This window comes from Phoenix dactylifera, chromosome 1 (assembly GCF_051530095.1).
Source record: "Phoenix dactylifera cultivar Ajwa chromosome 1, Ajwa_hap1_PhDact_Kaust_v1.1, whole genome shotgun sequence".
NCBI lineage: Eukaryota > Viridiplantae > Streptophyta > Magnoliopsida > Arecales > Arecaceae > Phoenix > Phoenix dactylifera.
Genome location: NC_143190.1, coordinates 56,315,095 through 56,333,326, shown reverse-complemented (window position 1 = coordinate 56,333,326; position 18,232 = coordinate 56,315,095). Strand labels below are relative to the sequence as shown.

At 38.3% G+C, this 18,232-nt stretch overlaps 1 protein-coding gene and 2 long non-coding RNA genes across 4 annotated transcripts; 1 reads left to right on the top strand and 2 right to left on the bottom strand.

Annotated features, from left to right (window-relative positions):
• Positions 1–507: 507 nt before the first annotated feature.
• LOC148715415 (uncharacterized) lies at positions 508–1,233 on the bottom strand. Its single transcript, XR_015971376.1, has 2 exons — positions 946–1,233; positions 508–787 (listed from the first exon to the last, which is right to left on the bottom strand). It is a non-coding gene; the product is annotated as an uncharacterized LOC148715415 (long non-coding RNA).
• Positions 1,234–5,164: 3,931 nt separating this feature from the next.
• Positions 5,165–6,603, bottom strand: LOC148715414 (uncharacterized). Its single transcript, XR_015971379.1, has 2 exons — positions 6,484–6,603; positions 5,165–6,326 (listed from the first exon to the last, which is right to left on the bottom strand). It is a non-coding gene; the product is annotated as an uncharacterized LOC148715414 (long non-coding RNA).
• Positions 6,604–7,091: 488 nt separating this feature from the next.
• Positions 7,092–17,558, top strand: LOC103696664 (putative glutamate carboxypeptidase LAMP1). Of its 2 annotated transcripts, XM_008778350.3 has the most exons (12): positions 7,100–8,210; positions 8,372–8,439; positions 10,946–11,027; positions 11,183–11,275; positions 11,443–11,595; positions 11,889–11,957; positions 12,117–12,204; positions 15,125–15,208; positions 16,286–16,374; positions 16,702–16,818; positions 16,892–17,032; positions 17,140–17,558. In XM_008778350.3, exons 1-12 carry the CDS (start codon positions 7,200–7,202, stop codon positions 17,320–17,322), a joined length of 2,178 nt encoding a protein of 725 aa, XP_008776572.3. In that variant the 5' UTR covers positions 7,100–7,199; the 3' UTR covers positions 17,323–17,558. The 2 variants fall into 2 exon arrangements, with proteins under 2 accessions (XP_038981297.2, XP_008776572.3); XM_039125369.2 differs by lacking the exons at positions 16,702–16,818; positions 16,892–17,032; positions 17,140–17,558 and having other exon boundaries at positions 7,092–8,210; positions 16,170–16,307.
• The last annotated feature ends 674 nt before the right edge of the window (positions 17,559–18,232 follow it).

Below are 18,232 nucleotides of genomic sequence, written 5' to 3'. Positions count from 1 at the left end.
TGGCTTGCTTCTTCGATGTCCAAGAAATGGCTCCTAATCCAAGAGTGAAACAATAACCTAATATGCTTTTCCTATCATCCAAAGAACCTGCCCAATCACTATCTGTAAAACCAGTAAGCTCGAAGTCAGTAACTGAAAAATACCAAATCCCAAAATTAATGGTGCCACGAATGTATCCCAGAATGCGTTTTGCTGCTCCCAAATGATGCTTTGATGGGTTGTGCATGAACCTTGAAACTAAACAGATAGCAAACATAACATCTGGTCGAGTATGAGTCAAATACATCAGTCCTCCAACTAATTTTCTAAAATATGTTGCATCAACCTTGCCAGTTCCATCTTCTAGACATAACTTTTCTCCTGCATTCATTGGTGTATTGTAACCTTTGCAATTTCCATATTAAATTTCTTTAATAGACCATATGCATACTTCTCAAAGAAAAATTCCATTCTATGTTTGCTTGATTTCAAGACCCAGAAAGTAAGGTAAGAGGCCCAGATCAATCATTTCAAATTCATTCATCATTCTCACCTTAAATTCTTCAATAAGAGAAAATGAGGATCCAGTATAGATCATATCATCAACATATAAGGACACAATAAGAATGTCTTTACCTTGCACCTTGATGTAGAGAGTTGGTTCATTTATGCTTCTATCAAAGCCATTTTTCAGAAAATAGGCATCTATTCTACCATACCATGCTCTCGGAGCTTGCTTTAACCCATACAGAGCCTTTCGTAACTTGTACACCTTCTCCTCCATGCCTTGAATTGTAAATCCTTGTGGCTGCTCAACAAATAAAGTTTCTTTCAACACACCATTAAGAAATGCTGATTTAACATCAAATTGGTAAACTAACCATTTCATCTGTGCAGCTAGAGCTAAAACAATTCTTATTGTTTCAATTCTAGCAACGGGAGAGTAGGTTTCAATGAAATCAATACCTTCTTGTTGTGCATACCCCTTTGTGACGAGCTGTACTTTATACTTCTGTATGTTGCCATCAGCATTGTACTTGTTCTCGAAAACCCATCTCAAGCCTATTGCATTCTTCCCTTCTGGCAAGTCTACTAGCTCCCATGTGTTGTTTCTTTCAATTGCTGCAATTTCACTTTCCAAAGCTTGCTTCCATTCTTCCCTTTGAATTGCTTCCTCAAAACATGATGGTTCTATTGCTGCCTGGTGGTTGACGAAGTGTGTGGTTGCTCCATCTCCACAAATCTTGAAGGAACCTGTTCAACTTCATTCAAGCTATAACAGCCATTCTCATCAAAAATCACATCCTTGCTCATAATAAGCTTCTTAGTAATAGGATCATATAAGCGATAACCTTTGGTTTGTCCGCTGTATCCAACAAAAATACACTTTAAACTTTTCTCATCAAGTTTATGCCTAGTTTCAGAGTTTACATGAGCATAGGCAAGAGAACCAAAGATTCTTAAATGGCTTACTTGAGGTTTTTGTCCACACCAAGCTTCATATGGAGTACGATTTCGAACAGCCTTTGTAGGAGATCTATTTAGTAAATATACTGAGGTTGCCACAGCTTCTGCCCAAGGATAGTTTGGAAGATTTTTAGCCTTCAGCATGCTTCTAGCTATTTCAACTATCGTCCGATTCTTCCTTTCGGCCATGCCATTCTGCTCCGATGTGTAGCTTGTTGTTAACTGCCTATGAATTCCATGTGCTTCACAAAAGGACTGAAACTCATTAGATAAAAATTCTCCCCCACGATCTATCCTCAAGGTCTTAATGTAGTACCGAGATTGTTTCTCAACATATGCCTTGAATATTAAAAACTTAGAGAAGGTTTCATGCTTAAACCTTAAGAAGTACACCCAACTCATCCTGTTGAAATATCTACAAATAAGAGAAAATACTTACTCCCGTTCAATGTTGGTGTAATAACCCAAAAAAAAAATTATATATAAAAAAGGATAGAAGGGGTAAAATTGGAAGGAATCAAAGGATAATGGCATAGTTGTAGATGTGTTGAAGTGGTAAGGGTAAAATTGAAAGGAATCAAAAGTTAATGGCATAACAGTAGATATGTTGAAGTGTTAGGGGCAAAATAGAAATTTAATAATATTAAACAAAGGATGAATAGTGCTTGATGTGACTTAATTCATGGGTTGGTGCTGTGTCCGTGGGATGAAACAGAGGAGGAAAGGGAGTCTCAGGCGGTGGAAACACAGAGAGAAGAAGAAGAAGAAGAAGAAGAAAGAGGGAGGAGATTCGAGGTAGAAGGGAGTTCCGGTTGCGCTGCCAGCTGAAGGAAAAAGCGTAGGTCTCTTTTTTCTCTACGCAAAGATCTCGATTTTTCGAAGAGAAAAAGGTAAATACCCATCCCTACCTATTCTTTTGATGAAATTAGGCTATACAAAGGATGGATGTAGTCTAGAGGGGTCGGATAAGGGTTGTAGAGGTGGTTAAAAGAGGAAGAATTGGATTTCGACAAGTTTTTCCGGCACTGCGGAGAAACTGTGTCGAAGTTCCAACTTCGGTGAATTATTTCAGGGGTCAATCGACCTCCGATGATGATGTATCTTATCATTTTGGAAACCCTATGAGTGTAGAACATTAGGTAAAAATTTCATAAAGTTTGGAGTTTGGAAAGTGAATCAAAATCGGGATGAAATAACCCGCTGTCAGTTCGGGTTACTGTTTATCCGAGAGAAAAAAAGTGAGAAAGTGGTGGGGGTCGCCTCAAAGCGCGCCGGAGTGGACTCGGGGCAGATTGGGGTCGACTCATGCCTCAGAGGGGTTGACTCACGAGGTTGGGGGTCGACTCTCTCTGAGAGTCTAGAAAATAAAGTTTTGCAGCTCTGTGGTCGGGGTCGACTCATGAGGTTGGGGTTAACTCACGCTTCAGTGAAATTTTTAGTGAAGGTGGATTTTGACTCTTTCTCGTACCTTGACCCTATAGCAGTGGCCTAAGGTGTGTATGTGATGCTTTTGCATCATAATACATATAAGAGAAAGATTAATTGATAGGAAAAAGAGAAAAAGGAAAGAATTTAGAAAAGAGGGAAGTTGAATCAATTAAAGTTTCCTATATTTATGATTGGCACGTAGATTATGGCCCTTGATACAAAACTAAATGTATTGTAAATGCATGTACCAGTTGGGCAAAAAGCTAGCGAACAAGAGGAGGAAGTCCCCTACTGCCTACTGTAGATTTTTGGAGGCGTATTAGGGCTGTGCCAGATTGACAGGTGAGTGGGAGTCATGTACTTTGCACCATGAGCATTCTTAATTCGTTTTCATGAATGTCGCCAAGTGTGAATTGATTCCACTTGTGCATATTGATTGATATTATAGTGGATTCCTCTATAATCTTGTTTCTCCATGCTTGATTACTTGTACATGCATTTGAGGAAACATTGAGAGGAATTACAAGGAGTAGATAAGTAGTTAAATTGGTTCCAAATTGTGAAATGACTTCTTTTGTAAATTAATTTCATTTCCTCTATTTTAAAGACTTGTAGAGCCTTTTCAGTGGTATATTGAGTTGCATTGCACTCCTATGATTCCTCACTCCCAACCCTAATGTTAGTTATGATTGGGTCGTGGTCGGATGAGTGGTAGTCTTGATTATACTCCTTTTTAGTAGAGTATTGGGAGGGTGCATTATGGCATTATGCATAGCTTGGCAGTATCTACAGGACACCTATAGTCGATGGGGTTAGACATCGGCCTGTGTGCACATAGTAGCCTTCTGGGTGGGCGGAGCCCAGTCCCTTCTTGAGGGGGGATACGGCCCTAGGCGTAGGATCGGCCGGTCCTACGACTTATATTCTGCTTGCCGTCGGACATAGTAAGACCCCGCGAGGTGCAGTATGGCTTTATGCGGATGTAGAATTTCCGCGAGGTGCCGTTTAGTATATAGATGTGAGATATTTCTATGGATTTCTGTTCTGGATACTGGCCGGCATTTACATGATCAGTGTGGTGTCTTATCTTGCATATGCATGTGACAGTAGAAAGTTGTTGTGGTTCGCTTGGGGCGTAAGACCCACCTTCCGACAGCTGTCTAGTGATGATTTCGCATATTGACACCCTGATTTACATATTAGTGTGGTGTCATATTCTATGTATGCATATGGCAGTAGGAAGTTGTTGTAGTTTGCTTGGGGCGTAAGACCCACATCCCGATAGCTATTTATCGATGATTCAGCATATTGACACCCGATTTGTATGTTACAGCATTATGATCTGTTGAGCATATTCATGAGTAGCATATATGTTTACTTGATTATTCCATATATGCTTTAGATGAGTTGATATTGATTGTGGTGATATTGATGATTTACTCCATATTCTCTATGTTGAGATCATGTTCATCTTGTTATTGATCTTGAGATTTCATCTCGAGCCATGATTATATCTTGTCTCATATGCATAGTACTCTCTACTCCACTCACTGAGTATTTATATACTCACTCCCCAGTTTGGTGTTTTTGATTTCAGGACAGGTGTTGTATAGAGAGGAGCAGGGTTAGAGATTGCCTGCTAGCTGTGCCGCTCCATAGTATAATGTAGATAAAGGTTTATACCTTTTGGTGTATTATAAACCTTCTATTGTATATAGTGCATAGTTACAGTCATAGATCCTGTTGTGGATATGGGTTGACCATGGATGGATTGGAAAGCAGGTATATATATATATATATGTGTGTGCAGATCAGTTGTGTGCCTGTGATAATGTATTGCTATATATTGTTCAGGTTTATTATGTGACAGATTATGTGATTGCTGCTCTGATAGGTAGTGTGTTGTATGTATTGAGATAATCCTGACAGGTCACCATAGGAAAGGTGATCATTTTGTGCATGCATCATGCCAAAATTTTCAGAATTTATTGATGATTGATAGGTAGTAGGGTTCTACGTGGTGGCTGGTGGCCTTATGCCTACCCGCACCCTAGGACCGTCGCGGCAGCCCGTCGGAAACGGGGCGGGGGTTGTAACAGTTGGAGTTCGCATAGGCCCATAGAGCTCCATCTTCTCAATGTTGGGTAATCCAAACACCATATTCTTCTGCTGTAGAAACTTCAAACCACCATAGTGCAAGTGTCCATATCTCATATGCCACAACCAGAGTCATTCTTTAAACTAGAGACAAGAGCATGATCATCAAGACATGAAAATTCCAAAGGAAACATTTTGTTAGGTGACATGTTAACTGTCACAATGGCAACACTAGATTTCAAATCATGGATTTCACATGTATTTCCTTGAAAAATAATCGAATAACCTCTTTGTGCTAATTGTCCAATGCTTAACAAATTATGAGCTAAACCAGGAATATAAAGAACATCATGAATTTGTTTTTCTTTACCCGATTTAGTTTTGATAGTGATAACACCTTTGCCTGCAGCTGGAACTTGTTTGCCATCTCCAAGTTGAACTTGCAATTTTACTGATTCATCAATATTTTTGAAGATTCCTTTCAAGCCTATCATATGATTGCTGCAACCACTATCTAATAGCCAGATATCATTCTTATTCTCTTTAACATTACAACATGTTAGAAAGAGATTGTTATCATCCATTTGTTCTTCAGTAAAATTAGCTTGTTGTTCAGACTTTTTTCTACAAAAACGTTCAATATGACCATACCTCTTACAAAAATTACATTGGACATTAGCATAGCGGTTACCTTGCTCATTATTAAAGCTTCTGTGTTCTGTGAATGAAGATCTTCCTCTGCCTCGCCCTGGTTACCACCTCTTCCTCGGTAAGAACCTCTTCCACGGCCTCTTCTGTGCAAACTTTGGCTCATAACTTTGGCTCAACATTTTTTTCAGCCGACCTATTAAGTCGTTGTTCATGAGCTTGCAATGAACCCATTAGCTGGTTAAGAGAGTAATCAGACAAATCTTTTGATTCTTCCATGGCTGCAACTATATGATCAAACTTAGATGGCAGACTTCGTAGAATTTTTTTAACAACCTTTTGGTCAGAAACATTTTCTCCAAGCGATCTCATTTGATTGATTATAACAAAACTTCTAGAGAAAAATTCTTGCACAGATTGTGTTTCTTTCATGCATAAGTTTTCCAGATCACGCCGAAAGGTTTGAAGTTTTACTGAGATTACCTTATCCGATCCTTGATACTCTTTCTTTAATATGTTCCAAGCTTCTTTGGATTTAGTTGCTGCAGCAATCCTCGGAAAGATAGAATCTGTGACAGCTTGTTGTAGTGCTACTAGTGCCTTAGCATCCTTATTTCTGTTCTCCTTCAGCTCTGTCTTTTGTGTTGCTGTAAGCCTTGCCTCATCATCTGGTGCTACATAACCATTCTCAACCAAATCCCACAAGTCTAATGAAATAAAAAATGTTCTAATCTTAATACTCCAAAACTCATACAAACCTCCATTGAAAATAGGTATCAAAGTCTGAGAAATATTGAGAGAGTTGCTGTTTGTCATGACTACTTCACACAGACTTCTAATAAATCGGTAACAAGTAGAGATTACCTCTCAACTTCAGCAAGAAACTTGAGGAGAACTCGTACTGCTGACGATTCCCACTCCTCTTCCTTCCTGCCCGGGTAGAATGAACCTAAAGATCTGATACCAAATGTTGAAATTGAGCTTGGAACAAGAGTAGCTACAGCTACTAATTTCCTATGATGGAAAAGGAGAACAGTACAACCCAAAGAAAGACAACACAGGTGAAGTAGACAGCACAGACAGGGAACTTGTATTCAAATCAACGGCATGACCACCATACAAGGAAACAGTTAAAACAAAACCTATTAATATAGCTAGGCTACTAACTCGTGCAACTTAAAAACAAACAAAAGACTCTTTCAACTAGAATAGAAAAAGCCCTGAGGTCTTGAGCTTGCATCAATTTCCAACAAAAGCTCCATGGACAGACATGGATGTCCAAACAAAAACCCCGTAAATTCGTCAACCCCTTAGTGTTGTCCCCTTCAACTTCATTTATACTAAACATCTAACCATGTAGAAATATATTCAAATAAAAGTATAAAATAAATAGATATCATTACATCCATTATCAAAAAGAGTAATGCTACGGTAGCACGGGAAAATGACATAAAAAAATAACAAAAGAAATTGTAGCATCACGGCCAAATGCCAATCCCACTCTTGTTCAGCCCACCCTCCTGCCCAAACTCATTTCAAAGAGTGAGAGAGAGAGAGAGAAAGAGAGAGAGGGAGAGGAAATGCCTCGCCTTGCAGAAATCCCACTTCTCACTCACTCCGCCGCCGCCGCCACCACCATCACCAGATCTGCCATCGCACGACTTCTGCTCACCGCCTTCACCATCCTTCTCGTTTTCCACCTTACTATCTCTCCTCCCTCCAAATCCACCTACCACTCCCTCTTCCTCTCTTTCTCCAACAACGCCACCGTCGCCCGCCACCTCCTCGCCCTCACCCGCCGCCCCCACGTCGCCGGCACCCCGGCCAACGCCGCTACCGCCGCCTACGTCCTCACCGTTCTCTCCTCCTCCTCCCTTCCCGCCCACTCTGTCTTATACGACGTCTTCCTCACCTACCCCCTCGGCCGCTCCCTCATCCTCTCCCCCTTCCCGCCGCCTTCCCCGGGTCCCACCCTCGCCTTCGACCTCGTCCAGGAGATCTACCCCGGCGACCCCTACGCCGACGTGGCGAAGGAGGTGCTCCCCACCTTCCACGCCTACGCCCGCTCCGGCGCCGCCGCCGGCCCGGCTGCCTACGCCAACTACGGCCGCCTGGAGGACTTTGCCGCTCTGAGGGCCGCCGGTGTGAACGTCACCGGCGCGGTGGTCCTCGCGAGGTACGGTAAGATATATCGCGGGGACATCATAAAGAACGCGAAGGACGCCGGGGCGGCGGCGGCGGTGGTGTTCACGGACGCCAAGGACTACGGCGGCGGCGGGCGGGGGCGGTTCCCGGAGGGACCAGGGATGCCGGCGAGCGGTGTGCAGGTAGGGACCACGTCCCGGGGGGTTGGCGACCCGACGACGCCCGGGTGGGCGAGCACCCGCGGGTGTGAGCGGTGGAGCGCTGCGGAGGTGGCGGCGAGCGGGCTGGTGCCGGGGATCCCATCGCTGCCGGTGTCGGCCCGGGACGGGGAGGCGATCCTGAAAACCATCGGGGGACAGGTGGCGGCCGATGATTGGCAGGGCGGCGAGGGGGCGCCCCTGTACCGGCTCGGGCCGGGTCCTGGTTTCCTCAACCTCACATACATTGTAAGTTGGAGTGTCACTCGGGATCATCTGATTGATGGTGATCTCCTAGGTTTCTTCTGGATTATCGCTCTCTTTTTAATTTTATTATCTTTTTTTGGACTTGTATGGTGGTATGTTTACTGAAATGTTACCGGCGGCCTCATCACTTACGGAAATGTTAGGGAGATGAAACATTGCCAACAATCCAAAATGTCTTTGCGGTGATCCAGGGGGAGGAAGAACCTGACCGGTAAGTTTTGTCGCTTGTATTATTTTAAAATGGCATCGTTATCGTTATTTGGGGTTAGATTTAGTTTTCTTATAGTTTATTAAAACAAGATGATTTAAACAAATTTCAGGATCTTCTGACTGTTTGTGGTGGGTGGAGAGTATAAAACAAATTTCTTTGTAAGTTACCAAAAAGTAAAAAACAGAACGCAGGATGGGAGGAATTATGTAATTAATACTTCAATTAGATCGAGATGCTGCCTGGATGATGGAAGGGAGCACAAAAAGAAAAAAAAAATAATTCAGCAATGCTTATGGAAATCGCATGCATGCATTTGTCAAGTAAAACAGATGAGATTTGAGGTTTTGGCGCAAGCTTTATTGGAATTTGGAAATGAATCTTATGATTGGACTTTAATAGCGGAGCATGTTTAATGATCTAGAGAGAATTTGGTGGTCAGTTGAGGAAATTAGGATGAATTTGATCCATATCCCTGTCAAATTGTTGAGTGTGGTTTTGTGGTTGAGCACTTGCTTTGGGCTGCTAAGATCATTGGAATATGTAGTCTGATTGACCATTCTAAAAGTCATGTGGATGTCTGTTTGGAGGAGAGACTAAAGACTTACTGTGCCAAAATTTCTGAAGAGCCTTAGTAGGATATTAAGTGCATGCTTGAGGGTTTGTTTACACTGTCAAAAATAATTTTAAATCTAAAAATAAAATTTTAATTATTTGGTTCCAATTCAAAAATAATTTTAGATCGTTGGAGATTGTACGAAATATAGTTTGCATAAAGCTATCCTTCTCTCATTTTCAGTACACAGTACATACGGCACTGTAAATTAAAATGTCATATTCGCAGAAAGTTATTATTTTTTTCAAAAAATAATGTGTTGCCTCTCAGCATCAAGTTTGCAGAAAATTATTATTTTTAAAAAAATAATGTGTTGCCTCTCACTACCCCTCTCTCCTCCGTTTCTTTCCGACTTGAGGCTCACTTTTTTCTGAAAAAAGATTAGCCTAACAAAGTGGTAATAATCACGTCTCTCTCTCCTTAGTAGCAACGAGATGTCCATTTCCAATCTTTTGTTATTAAAAAAAATCGGTGCAAATGTTTGTCTTTAATGACCACTTTCATTTCATTAATAATTATATTAGCTTTTTGTGCCCAACAAAAATTCGAACAAAAGAAGATTGTCGGTGACAATATTAAGGCCCTATTTGAGGAGCTATTGGCAGTAGAACTTTTGGCAGTAGAGCTACTGAAAGTAGAGTTTTCTGAAGTAGAGGTTTTATAAAAAGCTGTTTGTTATTTGATAACTATATTTCTAAAATGTTGTGGCATTTTAACATGTGTTTGATAAACAAACTGAAAAAGTACTTTTGTATGACAAAATTACTATAAAGGACATTGCATAGTATTATACAACAGAGTATAATAAAATATAACACATATTAATACATAAATATATGATATAGTATAATATTACTATAATGTAATATAATATTATTATAATATAGTAATATAATATTGTATACTATAGCATAATAATTTAATAAATATTAAATTATTTAACATAACATATCAATATATTATGATATTATGTAATATAATATTATATTTATAGTATAATACAATAATAAAGATAAAAAATATTATAATTATTAGCGTACATTAATTTTTCATAATATAGCATAATATTAAATTATTTAACATAACACATTAATGTATTATGATATAATGTAATAAAATATTATATTTATAGTATAATATAATAATAGGAAACAAAAATACCTATTCTTGCATGGAAGGGAGTCTGATTCATGGCTAGGGTTCTTTGTTAGGGCTCTAGCAGATTTTTAGATTTATAAAGAGATAAAGTATGTAATTGTTATATTTTATTATGGGTATTTTGGTCAAAAAAAACTTCTCGAAAAATCGCAAAATAGCTTTTTCGAAAAATTTCAAAATAGAGCTTCTTCCAAAAAGCTGTTTTTAGCTTTCTGAAAAAACTAAAACAACTTTCCAAAATTTTTACCAAACGTTCTTTTCATCCAAAAGTACTTTTGGAGTGCTTTTTGGCCCTCCAAAAGCTCCTCCAAACGGGGCCTAAATTATCATTAAAACTCATTTTTAATCATTAATTTCTTATCAAATTGTCATTTTTGGGCCATTTAGCGATAATTTTTTGATCTTTGGAGACAAATAAAATCGTCACTAATATTTATCTTTAACAACCATTTGTGTTTCGTCGCTAAATGTAATAGTTCTTCTAACGACTTTGTATTTTGGGCAGTAAAATTTTAAGCACGGGTCTTTAGGGACCGTGTAGCGATGAAAGTAAAATACTTTATGATTGAATTTTTTGCCAATAAAAATCTGTAGTTTTGTAGTGTGTATTATTTGCCTAGTATCATGGAAAGCAGTTCAAGATGTACGATAGTTATTTTTATCCTTCAAACTAGCACATATGAATTACAGCAATAAAAGTTGGCCTACTTTAGCATCATCCGGCGATACCTGCAGGTATGTTCTCCTAGGTAATCATCGTGATGCATGGACGTTTGGAGCGGTTGACCCCAGCAGTGGAACTGCAGCTTTACTTGAGGTAACTCTAACCTCTTACAGTCAATACTTCATCCAAAAACTGTATCAGTTTCAGTTAAATAATCTCAGGATGAATCATCGCCTCATTTCACTGATTAATGTCATGTTTTGACATTTGTTTTGACGTAAGCTTGTTATCTAAATTCTTTTTTCTAGGTAGCTCAGAGGTTTGGGAAGCTGCAAAAGATAGGATGGAGACCTCGACGAACCATTATTTTATGTAATTGGGATGCAGAAGAGTACGGCTTGGTCTCTCTCTCTCTCTCTCTCTCTCTCTCTCTCTCTCTCTCTCTCTATCTATCTATCTATCTCAGTCACACATACACACATATGCATGCACGGTCACGCATTCAGTTACGCATTTGTAACATAGCTGGTAACTTGACATATTCCATCACCTCTGTACTTTTCTGCAGATAGGATCGACAGAATGGGTTGAAGAGAACAGGGAGATGTTAGCTTCAAGAGCTGTTGCCTATCTGAATGTTGATTGTGCAGTCTCTGGTCCTGGATTCCAGGCCTCTGCAACCCCGCAACTTGATGAGCTGCTCAAACAAGCAAGTGAAAAGGTGGATGGCATTGTCATTTCCTGTCAATTTTTTTTGACTTAACAAACATAAACTTAAACTTAGAATAGCATCAACATTCAAGAAACATTAGTTTAAGTGGACAGTTGATGGACAGTTGTAGATATGTGAGTAATTTTGTGCTTATGGTAATAGGAGTCTTTGACTCTTGACAATAGTAGTGTGTATGAGCTGATGAATATTAGAAATCATTGCGAAAGAGGCATTGCATTTATATCACCAGCCTTTTCTCTGTATAAAACCTTAATAACGTTTGTTATTTTTTTATTGTTAAGGTTCGAGATCCAGACAATTCCTCTCAGACATTATATGAATCATGGATTGCATCTAATTATTCTTCGCTGGTGAGTAGTTAAATTTGTTTCTTTGCTTCCGTGTTGAAAGTTGTATTTAACTTTGATGTATTTCCAGAGAAAATAATATGTATTTATATTTATCCCCAGTTAATTTTAGCTTTGATACTTGATAACTGAAAACCAACTTTTCCCTTAATCCATTGAAAGATTGGGAGATTAGGTGGTAGAGGATCAGATTTTGCGGCTTTTGTCCAACACGTCGGAGTTCCATCAGTTGACATGATTTTTGGAGGAGGTAACTTTCTTGTCTGTCCAAAAGTCTGAATCTCTTTTCATGATCTCACTTCCTAATTTTCTTTCTTCTATCGTAGATACTTTTCAGCACGCTTTAGCTACTAGCTAATAATTTTAGGAAAGAGATTCTATGCGGTACACACCTGCGTTCTCCCCCTGTATGAGAAATAACTTCTCCATAAAATCTATGCATTCAAAGCTGCCTTATGGGTTGATTGCTTCCCCAATACATATATTATTGAGAGAGAGATCGGAAAGAACACTAACGAAGAAAGTACTCTACTGATGGAATTAAATATTCCAGTAGCTATAGTCATAAATGATAGATGGACATTGTACGTATTGACCCATGCAGTACTGCAACTAATGCAGTACTGCTTGCTGGCCATTTTGTGCTCGGGGGTTTGAAAGCGTGTTCGGCTGGGATATAATACTATACTTAGAAGTTTCATTGGTATACTTGAACTGTTGAACATCGAACTAACCATTATCTTATAGATATAAAGTCACCACGACGTACTCCAAGAATATACTGTGGGGCACTTTTATTACAATTTTGCTCTCACAATTAGTTCTAATTCCAGACATGTCCTTCTGTGTTATACGGCCCTTGCGTTCCTTCGCTTGCTTTTGTTTTTTTTCTTTTTTATGCCTTCCCTTGGTGCTTCCAAGGTTAAGCATCATGTGTTTGACAAATTGTTTCACCCATTAGGATGATGGGGTTGGTGTCTAGGATTCTAGGTCAGGGTGGTCATTCTTTGATAACTGGCTATGTTTTGCCCTATTGTTTCAGGGACGTGTTGTTTTTAGCAACGGATTGGCCCAACCAAACTGGCCATTTTGTTAGAGTGGGCAGGATTTTGGTTTTGGTCCCTTCTAGTTGAGGTCAGGATCTTCAAGCATTCATTGTTGGGAAAGCATTATATGCTGGGTTGGTTTTGTGAACTAATGCTGACCGTCATGTGTTGGATGATTTTTCCCCTGCGTTCCAAGGGTTTGTGTAGATTGTTTTGGAGCATCATTTGTTTGATGAAATGTTTCTTCCGTTAAAATAGTTAATTATTTTTTGTTCGTTGCTGAAGTTTGGGTTCAGTATGGATATGGCTTATATTTGGCTTCCTGGGTTGAGCCTTGGCTCGGTGCATGGAGCCATGTGCTGGCGTGGAGGATATTGAGAGGAACCAACCTTATCTTGCTGAGCTGAGCCTTGTGCTAGTTCGTGGTGACTGAGAAAGACTAATTAGGCATTTGACATTGTGGGATGTTTGTGCCAACTATTTCTCCTTTCCTTAGATAGTAGTTTGAAAACAGCAATTTTACCTTTGGTTTAATGTGGGCATTGGCCAGTTAAGAATGAGGTAACTCTTATAATTAATTAGTCGTTTTAGCTACTTAAGGTTGTTTTATTGTGAATTCTTGATGGGCAACAAGTATAAATGTGCTATTCTTCTGATCTCATATCAATTTTTTTCCTCTTGTAGTTTGGATGGCCAGTACTTTAGACTGACAATTGCTGCAGGAATCTAACATTTGCCTTCTATTTATGCTTGGAGTATGCAGCGATCTATGGGTTTTTCCCTAAATTCCATATGAGAGACTTTTTTCCCCAATGATTAGTTCTGCATTCATATTTTCCCTTTTAGATGCTCGAGTATTTTAGATTTATAATACAGTGTGTGTTATTTTCTATTTTGGTTGTTTAATGTTTTTCTTTTTAAAATTTTGCGTGGTATTTCCATTCATTCAATAAGCAAAATGAGAGAGAACTATGGACATCCCTTCATAAATCAGAGCTGGAGAAGAATCATAAAACTTTTTTATTTGAAAAGTGAGGTTGGAATTGTAATTCTAAACTCATTTTTTATAAATGAAAGTTTATGAAAGTTTAAGATTAGAAAGTTTGAAAAAGTACATAAAGGTTATAATTCATAAACTTTGAAAGTTGAAACAACAATTCAGATTAATTGTCATTATTTTTCTAATCTTATCATATAGCACATAAAATGGCTGCCAACTAAATAGAGATACATGATAACCTCTTCATCATTATATTCCCAAATTCTTTGTTTTTCACCTAAACAAACTCCAACGCATAGCATGGCAGCTTTTGCTAGTTGTACAATATGCACTCAAACAAGTGTGTATGTGTGTATTTAATTTTAAATTTCTATTTTTATTTCTGAATTATAATGAATTAATTTTAATTTTTAATTATTTATATATCATTTATATTTAAAATTTTTTAAAAAATATCAACTGCATAAATGCCTGCATATTGCAGATGCTTTTTAGGGCGCTGCTTATTTACAACTTGCGCTTTTTTTCCTTGAAAAATATCATTTATGAGTATGAGTTTGCAAAGTGCTAGTTTAGAAAAGAAATGTTCATTAAGTATCATGAAGAGGTTTTTTGGTTGGATAGTATCCTTGTTCATAAAACTGGATATTGAAGTCAGTTGCTGATAAATTGGGTTCTGGTGGATGTCTATTGGCAACCTCTTCTCTGAATACACTCTATCTTGTATCCTCATCTTGTGAACATCTACAAGAAAGTGGAGGGTTAGAAATATCATGTATCCTCCAAGCAAGCTGCAAAATTTGCTTACACAAGGCCTTGTCATGGGTTATAAGTGCTTGAACTTCTTCATCTACGATACTTGTATTTTCTTCCCTCTATATATTTGTACTTGAGGATAATCTTCTTACACTTGAAGATCATGCTTGCATTGTTTTATGTATGTTTGACAAACCAAAAAAGGAATCAGAAACATAAAATATTTCTTTGACTGAAATCATGAAAAACTACAATATTGTTTGCATTAAATTACATAGCTAGAAACCTAAGATCTATATATTTTAGGAGCACTTTTCTTATATTTTTTCATTTTAACATCTCTAATTGAGGATTGACATCTCTTTCAGGATACCCAGTTTATCATTCCATGTATGATGACTTTGTATGGATGGAGAAATTTGGAGATCCTATGTTCCATAGGCATGTAGCAGGTACTCCATGCAATTTCACTTCAGTACAGACCGTTCTGAAAAATTCCAGCGTCACCTTTGGGGATGTTTAGTTGCCCCATTGTGCCATACAAGAAGCATCAGTCTTATATTAAAAAAATTAGTTGGCATCCTAGCCCAAGTAATGACAAATTGATTCCTGTTTTTTTTTTTCAGTAGAATTCCCGGTCCTTTCATTGGCTGCCATTTCCTGTTAAACCTTGACCTAATTTTGTTTAACATTTACCCCCTGATATACAGTTAGGCTTGCTCTTTTACACACAGCTATGCCTGTTTTGCACACATTTATACATGGGCCAGGGACAAAAAGGAAAATGGCCAGCAAAACTAAGAGCGAGAAATAAAACAGGCAGTCAACAAGGCCTAAGCCCTAAATGGAAGTCTCCAAGGTCTGGGAATTAATTTCCCCAAAATTCAGATACCCTCCAACTTCTCATCCCAGACATCCAAAGTCCAAACACTGTACAATTGTTCTCTGCAAGGATGTACCCCCATGAGGTCCATATGTATGCTTTCTTTGGGGACCTTCTAATTGACCTTTTGATTTGAATTCCAGCTCTTTTACTATACGTGTATGAGAGGTCTGACTTCTGAGCTACTTCAGAAGCTACTATGTATATGGCCATTATGCTAATATCGGTTTTGGTTGGAATCCATCTTTGTGAGGTTTTAATTGTACTAAATGTTGCAAAACCAGACTGTCAGAACTCAGAAGTATTAGAGCACCCTTTCCTGGTCTAGCAATTATATGGTGATGTATTCCTAATTCTGTTTCACATTAGTCCAGCATCTTGTGGAATTTAGGTTTCTTGCTTTTGTTATAATATTTAAAAACTAATTTTATATACCTGAAGCTTTGCTAATGTTGCTGTGATGGAAACAAAAAACCATCATTTTTTCCTACTCCACCTCTTTTACCACCAGTTATTTATGACAATGGCAGAATCAAAGTGTTTGTGGATCTTGTTATTAACTGTTCCATATGAAGTATTGGCACATGCTAAGTTCAAGGTCATGAGAAGATTCATTTTGATTCCTTATCTCTTCAATCTCATATAGTGGCAAGCTTCTGGGGACTGGTTGCTTTGAGGCTTGCAGATGAGGAGTTCTTGCCATTCAATTACATCTCCTATGCTTCAGAGCTCCAGGTATAATTTTCTCCTGTAACTCACAACGTACAGATATTCATGCAGATATGCAGAACAATCTGAACGTACTGAGATCAATATGTGTGTCAATTGGTGTATGTCTGCAATATATTCCTTTCTTCTGGGACAACACTTCTCCTGGCATTCTGTTGCTTCGACATACATTTATGGAAACACGACATGGGGATCAAGTGCTTATTTGCAGGCTTCAGCAATATAAAGGACTTGCATATTTACCAACATGATTGGAGTGCATGCCACATATGAACACCTAAATTCATGCATAATTGGGTAGCTGAAGAATCTGACGGTGCCTTTTATTGACAGAGAAGCGCAAAGATATTAGAAGATGATGCATTGGGGATGCCTGTAACTTTTGCTCCCTTATACAAGTCTATAAAAGAGCTCAAGAAGGCAGCCACCGAAATAGACAACCAAAGAAAGGTATCCTTAAATCAAAAGAAGATTGAATTGAAATCATTGATGTTTTTAATTAACAGTCTTGTTGCATTTTTAGGCACTAGAAAGGAATTTTTTGTCATTGAATTGGAGGAAGGATCCTTTGAAAGTCAGAGAGCTCAATGATAGGTTGATGATGGCTGAGCGGGCATTTACTGATAGGGATGGACTTTTTGGTAGAGAATGGTACAAGCACCTGGTAGGTTTTTACGTTTAGAATATATATTTTGCATAAATATTGTAAACTTCAAACACATCTCATATTTTACAGTACTAATTTTCCTGCTGTGAAAATAATTTTAACAGATTTATGGACCTTCGACGCACGATAGTTATGGATCTAAATCATATCCAGGCATTGATGATGCCATTGAGAAGGCAAAGAGCTCGAACACTTCGGACTCATGGAGTTTTGTACAGCATGAAGTGTGGAGGGCTGCCAGGGCTGTGACCCAAGCAGCTTTAGTCTTGAACGGGAAATTCACATGAATGTTCACAAATCCATCTAAATGGTGTTCAAAGCTTTTGTACAGATTCATTAGCTGAACAATCATGTGAATTACTAAGAAATAAATGCAACCAATTTGTACAGCTAATGTTAACAAATTGTGGTAAGAATCTAATATTGCTCTTTGTTTGTATATCTTGAGAAATACTTTTTAAGGGTATCCTTACAGCTTGGACTATCATATCATGGTAAGAATCAAATTCTGCGGCTCCTTTTATTTCTTGAGCAAATAATTTATAAAGATATAATTATATCATTCTTTTCCACTTCTGGTGCTATTGTGCTGTTACAAGAAACATGAATGAGACCTCGTGAAATCAGTTTGACGATCTTCTCGGTTCTTCAAAATGGAGTTCATGCAAGGGTATCCTTACAGCTTGGAGCCTTGGACTACCATGGCATGGTAAGGATCAACTTCAACGGTTTCTTTCACTTCTTGAGCAAATAATTAAAGATGTAATTGTATCATGCTTTTCCACTTGCATTGTTATTGTGCTGTTAGGAAGAACATGAATTAAGCAATTCAATCTCAAAAGCCATCGCATGGTCTCGCAAGCATATTCGCTTATTGAGTACTGAACTAAGTCACCCGATGAGGGGATAAAGGACTTAGGTTTCGTTTGGCAGAGCTTTTAGTGGACCGAAAAGCACTTCTGATCCTTCAAAAGTACTTTTGGATGGAATAAAGATGTTTGGTAAAAGAATCAGAAAGCTGTTTTAGTTTTCCAGAAATCTAAAATAGCTTCTTGGGAGAACCTTCAAAATGGAGCTTTTTCGGAAAAGCATTTTTAGCATGCGTTGGAAAATTATTTTGATTTATAATTTTTTTTCTTTTTGGACCAAAATACCAATAATAAAATATTATAGTTACAGAAAATGTCTCTTTATATT

Coding starts and splice junctions, on each gene's coding strand:
- LOC103696664 (XM_008778350.3), top strand. CDS start 7,200: ATGCCTCGCCTTGCAGAAATCCCACTTCTCACTCACTCCGCCGCCGCC. Junction 8,211..8,371: donor TCCTCAACCTCACATACATT/GTAAGTTGGAGT, acceptor CGGAAATGTTAG/GGAGATGAAACATTGCCAAC. Junction 12,205..15,124: donor TGACATGATTTTTGGAGGAG/GTAACTTTCTTG, acceptor CATCTCTTTCAG/GATACCCAGTTTATCATTCC.